We start from the raw sequence: 9,107 nt of genomic DNA, 5'->3' as shown, positions 1-9,107 counted from the left end.
TTCAACAGGTCGGTTCAACAGGTTGCTTCAACAGGTTGGTTCAACAGGTTGGTTCAACAGGTCGGTTCAACAGGTTGCTTCAACAGGTTGACTCGACTGCACAGTGCAGTGTGAATGCAAACACACCAGCTCAAATGTAACAAAAGGTCAAGAATATTGGTCCCGAACCGAACCGAGTCTACCGGACTATCTGGCGTGAAAACAACCTAAGAGGGGAACAGTTGAACATGGAGGCTCCACCCCTGTTTAATGATGGACAATTTCTTTTCACAAAGATGGCCTCCTTTACTCCTCTCTCAAACCATCGTTCCTCTCTGTCCAGGATGTGAACATCTTCATCCTAGAAAGAGTGACCTCTGACCTGGAGATGAGTGTAGACCTCAGAGTCCTGGTCTGATGATGTTGATCTTCTGTGCTGGTCCATCCTTTTGGCCAGTGGCTGTTTAGTTCCCCCGATGTAAGACTGATCACCCTCCTGACACTGAACAGCATACACAACATTACTCTGTTTGTGCCGGGGGACTGGATCTTTGGGATGAACCAGTCTTTGCCGTAATGTATTTTGGGGTTTAAAAGCCACTGGGACGTTATGTTTAGAAAATAAACGTCTCAGTTTCTCTGATACTCCCTCAACATCTGGAATGACCACTGGTCTGGGTCTGGGTTCCTCCTTTTCACCTGATGGCTGACTGGAGTCCTGTTTGGGTTTCTTCTCTGCTTTCAGGAAGGCCCAGTTAGGATATCCACATTGCTCTAGAGCCTGTCTTGTGTGGGATTTCTCCTTCTGCCTGGCTCCTGAGCTAGTGGGGACGCTGTCTGCTCTGTGGTACAGAGTCCTGATGACTCCTAACTTGTGCTCCAAAGGGTGATGGGAGTCAAACTACAAATACTGGTCTGTGTGGGTGGGTTTGCGGTACACCTCAGTTTGCAAATGTCCTCTATCAGAGACTGAGACCTCACAGTCCAAGAAAGCCAACCTGCCATTTTTTTCATCTTCTCGTGTGAACTTGATGTATTTATCCACAGAGTTGATGTGGTCAGTAACATGTTGGACTTCCTGAGATTTAATTTTAACCCAGGTGTCGTCAACATACCTGAACCAATGACTTGGTGGTGTCCCTGAAAAGGACGTCAAGGCTCTCTTTTCTACCTCCTCCATGTACAGGTTGGCAACAATAGGAGAAACTGGAGACCCCATAGCACACCCATGTTTCTGCCTATAATATTGCTCCCCATATGTGAAGTAGGTTGACTGCAGGCACAGTTTCAAGAGTTGACACAGTTGTTCTGTGGAAAGTGTGGTCCTGCTGCTCAGAGTGGTGTCTGATTTTAATCTTAAACTGACCACCTCTACTGCATCATCAACAGGAATGCACGTAAAGAGTGATATGACATCAAAAGAGACCATTGTTTCATCAGTCTCCATGATGACATCCCTCACCTTATCCACAAAGTCCATGGTGTTCTGTATGTGGTGTTCTGAGCTGCCAACTAAAGGGATGAGTACAGACGCCAGATATTTGGAAACATTGTAAGTGACAGAGTTAATCATGCTAACAATAGGTCTTAAAGGTACACCTTGTTTGTGGATTTTAGGTAAACCATACAGACTAGGTGTGGCCTCCCCTGGGTACAGTCTGTGGTACAGAAAACGATCAATAGCCTTGTCCTGCTCCAAAATTTTCAGGCAATCTATCAACTTCTTCTTGTAACCACTTCCTGGATCTCTTTTCAGAGGTTCATAAGTGTTTAAGTCACTAAGGAGTGTCATAACTTTCTCATGATAGTCTTTCTGGTTCAAAATCACTGTGCACCTTCCTTTTTCTGCTGGGAGAATGATGATGTTTTTGTCCTTGCTAAGAGTGGTGAGTGCATCCCTCTCCTCTCTACTGATGTTGGAAGGTGGTGGTTTGGCATTGCTGAGGCAGGCTGAAACTTTGATTCTGAGCTGTTCTGCTTCAGCCTCTTTAATTTTGTTGTTGCGGATGGCTGATTCTGTGGCTGTGACAGACGAAACATTTCTACAATTAATTTTTGTTTTTTGAACGTCCAGAGGACCTGACTTAACTTTCTTTAGATTTTTCTACCTGGATTATTGAGCATGCATCAGGATGCTTTCTGGGTGGAGTCTGCATGTTCTCTCCGTGCTGCGTGGGTTTTCTCCAGGTACTCCAGTTTCCTCCCACAGACCAAAAACATGCATGTTAGACTGATGGTAACTCTAAATTGTCCCTAGGTGTGAGCGAGAAAGCGAATGGTTGTCTTGTTTGTCTCTGTGTCCCTGTGATGGACTGGAGACCTGTCCCGGGTGTCCCCCGCCCCTCGCACAGTGATTGCTGGACATGGTCACTGGCGACCCCCGTGACCCAAAATGGAAGAAGCGGGTAAAGAAAATGAATGGATGGAAGTGAGGTCATTTTGTCCTCTAGTAGTCCAAGCTTAAGACAGCATGACAAGCCAACCCTAACTTCAGGATTTATCAAAATATGATCAACATGATCAAAAAAAGTAAAGCTGTGTTCAAGGCTGGTGAAAAGCTGGAACATCTGAGCATTTCTGGATTTATTAATATTAATGGAAGCAAGTTTTTTTCTGATGCTAGTCGCTCATAACTCCTACTACACACACATTCAGACACTGATGGGACACATCAGAGGCAATGAGGGGTTCAGTGTCTTGCCCATGGACACTTCAGCATGTGACTGCTGGTGGATTCAAACCCCTGCTCTAACCACTCAGCGACAGCTGCTCTAAAACACAAGAAGAAATTAAAACCAACAAAGTCCATGCTCAATAATCCAGGTATCCAATCCAACAATTTTCAGTCAAGACTTGAAGAAATTGTTGTTTGTTGGACTCTACATGTCAAATTAACAGCCTAAAATGTGTTTGTTGTTTTTCTTGTGTAGAAACTACCGGGAACATATATTTTTTGCTAACACACATTAATTTCCTGATAGATTTTTTCAGTGAAGAATGACCGGCTTTTATTCGGTTGTTTATTTCAGCAGTGCATTCCTTAACGCGGAGTCGTCGTGTGTGTTTCAGTACGAGTTCTGAGCTACTGTTCCCAATCTGAAATGAGTCTTTTCCCAGTAATGCAGTAAATCTGGTGAGGCTCAGATGTCCCAGCTTTTCACCTGCCTTGAACGCAGCGTTACCTTTGACTCTGGAGCGATAGTGAAGTCCCAAGTTTCTTTCACAGGCAGCTGACCGTACGCAGCAGGTGATTTGTGCACGTGTATTTGACAACTTGTATGTGCAAAATATTCCTACTTGTGCAATTTGAAAAGCTGTTGATGCGTTTGTGCATGTTGTAGTGCGCTCGTGTGGCTACTTCTGAGACTGGTTTCAGCCTAGAAAGACGCACACTGAGGTGACATTAGAGCCTCACTCGGCCTTGGTCAGAAGAATTGCAGTCTGGTTTTGGACCAACTCCAGACAAGAAAAGGTGTCTTGGTTTATACAGAATGATGTAGAAATTGATAAAAAAAAAATCATAAAATATCAAATCAAAACAAAGTCGCACATTTTGACAGGTGTTATGACTTTAAATGATGTTTCTTCTGTGAAGTATGTCGAGCCATTAAGCTCTAGAGGGGGCTCAGCTTTCAGATTATCTGAGGGAATTGTTCATATTTGTATTTTTTCAGATTTTATCTACACTGTGTGACATAAAGTCACAGCTTCTTACTGGACTGAGCCTCACACTTTGTTGTATTTTCTTCAGGATGAGTAGCATGTTGAAAACTGATCAAAGAAAGCCGAACAGTCAGTCATCAGTAAAATGTTTTAATTTTGTTACGGCTGCACTTGATTCAAATCAAGTAATCTGCTTGTTTTTCATCCGCAGACTGACTGAAAACATGAGACGGCTCAGTGAGTATTTTTGTTTCCTGTTAAGTGTGTAAAGTTATCTTAGTACTGGAGCGTCTGTTTGAGATAAACTCATCCATTAATCAACGAGGAGTATTTAACACAACAGGGCCGAACATGGACCCCTGTGGCACTCCACAAATCGTGCAGAATAAAAGTTAAGATTTATTCCTTTTTAAAATTCTTATACTGACTGGTGATTCTTCAGGTTGTGTTTTAAATTTAGTGTATTTTTACGTCCATTCAAAAGTTTTTATTCTCCGGTTGAAGGCGGGTCGTGTACATTCTGTCGTGCATCTGTAAATGTTCTCTTGTTTGGCCCATAACTTCTGACCTGCTCAACATAATTGAAAGAAACATCGTACAAATCTGCGTCATCACTAGACGGACGTTCACGTACACATCTAATTACCCCGGCTCCAAGGTCAGGGCCACAGATCAAGGTCAGATGTTTTTGCTATAGATTGCTGTATGATAGTTTGTCGATAACGTGCCGTCAGGACTCGTGTCTGTCATTTAATTTAACCTCGTGTTTCTCGCCAGTGTTTGGATTTAAAAACCTGTGGCTCCCAGTCTGCAGCGTTTGATTCCACTGGTTTTGTTACATCCTTAAACATGAACATTGAGGAATCACCATGTTCTCCAACCCCCTACCTGTTGGAGTTGGTTCAGTCCATCTGGAGCTCCACAATATGCTCATGACGACGTGAACATCTGCCCAGAGCTCGTTGGAAATGATTGTTGGAATAATGTGAATAAATACGGCCTCAACGTTAAAGTTTTCTAAATGTTCACATCTGGTTTTATATTTTACAAATCGGTGTATGTTGCTGAGGCTTGTTTACAGAAAACACATTTTCTACACAAATGATGTTCCAGGATAAAAACCTTTGCATTAAAAGCAACATCTGGACAGCTGATCTTTTCTTTGATGTTTGTCTGTTGTGTTCAGAAAGAGGCTTTAAACCTGTGACCAACTTCAAGAGAAACCTCTCTGCCTTATCCAGCTGGTACTCTGTGTACACATCTGCCATCGCCTTCACAGTACGTGCACACACACAACCACAGAATACCGATACACATTTAGAAACCAGCATCAACCTAAAAGACAAAGAGTAGAAAGTTCTTGTTTTTTTGTGTGCACATGCATGCACGAGTTAAATTTTCTTTTTTTTTTACCTTTCTTGGACTTGTTCTGATAAACCCACCGGACTGTTGGTCCTTCTAGAGACCACGCTGGCTTCAGTGAAACATTCGTCTTGTTCCAGATCTCTAAATGTTGTTTTGATCCTGGTTTGAGTTGGTTTTTCTGGGCTCTTTGTGCTGGCTGGTGCTGCATGGAAGGCTCTGAATTCTTGCTTTCTGCACAGCCTCACTCCTAAATAAAAAGAAGAAATGTCCCTTTAAGGCAGACTGCCTCAGCGCGACCCTCTCTGTGTGTTTCCTGCAGGTGTACATGTACACCGCATGGCACGGCTGGGTCATCCCCATGTTCCTGTTCCTCGCCATCCTCCGCCTCTCATTGAACTATCTCATTTCCAGGTCAGTTCCTTCAGTCACAACCAGAAACAGACTCAGGTGCTGGAGGGATTCTTTTCTTTCTTAAAACACATTCATTGCTGTAAAAAAACAAACAAAAATCACGTGTACTTTTGTTTGACATTTATTTACCTGTTTATTTGAAATGAGAGGAAGAAGACATCGCTGTCCTACTCCAGAGTTTACCGTCACGCTCTCTTGCACAGAGTCAATCAGTTATCAATTTAACATAAAAAAGATTAAAAGGACTGCACATTATATCACAGATTGATTGTTGCACAATCAGTGAGTGCAGCATTAATATCTCCAAGGACTGTTTGGACTGCAATGACATTATTAAATTAAATATATTGTTAAATTGGGCTGTATTTGGAGTGATGTGCACTCAAGTCCTGCTGCTGACGAGACGGTGACACTCACACCTGGTTTAGATGATGGAGCTGACAGAACACATGAGATTTATCCCCATTAATAATGGCATTCCCAAACAATAATCTCACCCATCGCAGCGTTTTATAATCTTGTGCAGCGTTTTGTAATCTTGTGCAGCCGTACTGGTAAGAGCTGAACTTCTCATAAATTAGATGCAGACGGATGAAAAAAATAACTTGTTCAATTCAGTTAATTTATATAGAAACAAATACAAATATAACTGTGGACCATCAGCATAACAATGAAAATTTATCCCATGCTGTTTAATAACTTTATCTAATGGAAACATATCAAGAGTATTGGTCCAAACACTGAACCCTGAAGAACTCCATGACTAACTTGTTAAAATTGTAGTGAACTAGACCTCCGACCTCAACCTGTCTCTGAAGACCTTCAGGGGACAGGAACTGTTATTTCATTGATCTGAATCCAGAAATACAAATTATCTCATCAAGAGACTATTTAATTGTATCCTGAACTAATCAATTGAAAGAACACTCTTCTTTTCACATTATCATTACTATTTTACAATATCTTGATAATCAAAAGTGTTCTTATCATTTCTAAATGTTGAAGTGAACCACTCATTTAAATCAACTGTGAAACAGTATTAATGATTTTTAAACCTCAGCAGATTTTTGATCATACAGTTAAATGTCTATTTACGAAGTAAGTGTGCATTTAGTGATGTCGGTCGAAAGTCAGAGACAAACGGAGACGAGTTATTAGAACGAAGTGTCTTGTTTTTAAAACTCTCAGACAGTAAATAACTTCAACTGGCACCTGCGTTTGTCTCACTTTGTCACAATAGTTCTCTGTCTGTACTAACCGTTCGTAAACATTCCTGCTGTCTCTTGACTCCTAGTGACCCTCTTGACATCACTAGAACCACCCCCCTTTTGGTTGTTTCAACCAATCAGGAAGTGCCACGTAACAGGAAGTGTATACCCCTTTAAAAGGAACATTTCGTGGAACTATTGAGTTCGGTCCTGGAACTCTGTTCAGTCCTGAAGTGCAGTCTTGGAGTTCAGTGCTGGAACTCAGTCGGAGTCTTAAGTCTTAGGGCTAAGTCTTCAGAACTTGGAGCGGATGGATGGGACCGTGTGCCAAGGGGTCCCTCCATTTAGCGGAGTCACGGCTCGCATCGCTGTGCACTCAACCCGAGCAGTAAATGCTCCACTTCTAAGGAAGCTTATTCGGTGGAACTGAGTACTTCGCATTTATTCTAAAGATTCCCAGCTACTTTAACCGGAGACGCTGTAAAGGGATCGTACTAATGGACTTCTGTTCCGGAGTGGAGGTATCCCCCATCTAAGGTAACAAAGTCGCTGCATGTCCTGAAGTGTATCGGGAAGCTGAGCGGGATGTCGGAGGAAGGGTGCAAAGTTCTGGTTTCACACATAGCTTCCATCTAAACCTCCTTTTAAATCTTTAAATCTGTCTTCTCTTTAAACTTCTATTCACCAGTAAAACAAACTAGATGCCTTCAGAGGTGAATCGGCCTCGATCAGTAATGTTCTGTTGTCTTGTTAGTAAAGCGTGACAAGTTTATTAATCAGAAACAGATCAGCAAATCAGTGTACATGTTTTGATGTTACATTTTGATTCTGTTAAATAAATGACCGCATTTATTCTGATGGGTCAAAGATAAATTACGTCTCATGTCACTGATTAAACACTCCACTCACAGTTATCTTGGTCACATGGCAGAAATTTAACTGGAAAAAGAAAATAATCCGTTGGAATTAACAATTAATATTCTTTGTGCTTGAACTAGCTTTAAGAATAATTAATTAGTAGTGAAGTTAACTCCTTAGCTCACTACATAAATGATGGCCCGTACGGGGAATATACGGAGGGTCAGTATAGGGATAGAATCCACCTGTGTGTAATCAAGTCTCCGTATAAATGCACCTGCTCTGTGAGAGTCTCGGGGTTCTGTTCAAAGCGTAGAGAGAATCATGAAGACCAAGGAACACACCAGGCAGGTCCGAGATACTGTTGTGGAGAAGTTTAAAGCAGGATTTGGATACAAAAAGATTTCCCAAGCTTTAAACATCCCAAGGAGCACTGTGCAAGCAATCATATTGAAATGGAAGGAGTATGAGACCACTGCAAATCTACCAAGACCCGGCCGTCCCTCTAAACTTTCATCTGGAACAAGGAGAAGACTGATCAGAGATGCAGCCAAGAGGACCATGATCACTCTGGATGAACTGCAGAGATCTACAGCTGAGGTGGGAGAGTCTGTCCATAGGACAACAATCAGTCGTACACTGCACAAATCTGGCCTTTATGGAAGAGTGGCAAGAAGAAAGACATTTCTCAAAGATATCCATAAAATGTGTTGTTTAAAGTTTGTCACCTGGGAGACACCAAACATGTGGAAGAAGGTGCTCTGGTCACATGAAACCAAAATCCAACTGTGTAAAAGCAACACAGCTCATCACCCTGAACACACCATCCCCACTGTCAAACATGGTGGTGGCAGCATCATGGTTTGGGCCTGCTTTTCATCAGCAGGGACAGGGAAGATGGTCAGAATTGATGGAAGATGGATGGGGCCAAATACAGGACCATTCTGGAAGAAAACCAGTTTGAGTCTGCAAGAGACCTGAGACTGGGACGGAGATTTATCTTCCAACAAGACGATGATCCAAAACATAAAGACACATCTACAATGGAATGGTTCACAAATAAACGTATCCAGGTGTTGGAATGAACAAGTCAAAGTCCAGACCTGAATCCAATCGAGAATCTGTGGAAAGAGCTGAAGACTGCTGTTCACAAACGCTCTCCATCCAACCTCACTGAGCTCCAGCTGTTCTGCAGGAAGAATGGGCAGAACTTCAGTGTCTCCATGTTCAAAACAGATGAGACAAACCCCAAGAGACTTGCAGCTGGAACTGCAGCTGGAACTGCAGCAAGAGGCGGAGCTACAAAGTATTAACACAAGGGGGACCAATAATACTGCACGCCCCACTTTTCAGTTTTTCATTTGTTAAAAAAGTTTGACACATCCAATAAATTTCATTCCACTTCACGATTGTGTCCCACTTGTTGTTGATTCTTCACAAAACATTAACATTTTATATCTTTATGTTTGAAGCCTGAAATGTGGCAAAAGGTTGAAAAGTTCAAGGGGCCCAATACTTTCACAAGGTACTGTATGTGTGTATGTGTATGTATGTGTGTGTATATATGCGTGTGTGTGTGTATATGTATATATATATGCGTGTGTGTGTGTATATATATATATA

At 42.1% G+C, this 9,107-nt stretch overlaps 1 protein-coding gene across 1 annotated transcript in view; it reads left to right on the top strand.

The window, feature by feature from the left end:
• The window catches only part of LOC119415369 (GRAM domain-containing protein 4), a 43,379-nt gene that overhangs the window by 16,024 nt on the left and 18,248 nt on the right, over window positions 1–9,107 (top strand). Inside the window, exons 7-9 of the mRNA XM_037682500.1 lie at window positions 3,854–3,879; window positions 4,829–4,920; window positions 5,327–5,418. Coding sequence (XP_037538428.1) covers window positions 3,854–3,879; window positions 4,829–4,920; window positions 5,327–5,418 — 210 coding nt within the window. The remainder of the gene's footprint in view (window positions 1–3,853; window positions 3,880–4,828; window positions 4,921–5,326; window positions 5,419–9,107) is intronic.

Source organism: Nematolebias whitei, chromosome 10 (genome assembly GCF_014905685.2).
Source record: "Nematolebias whitei isolate Nwh7 chromosome 10, NemWhi1, whole genome shotgun sequence".
Classification (NCBI taxonomy): domain Eukaryota; kingdom Metazoa; phylum Chordata; class Actinopteri; order Cyprinodontiformes; family Rivulidae; genus Nematolebias; species Nematolebias whitei.
Note: the sequence above shows the minus strand (reverse complement) of the source record. Positions and strands in the feature narration are given on the sequence as shown.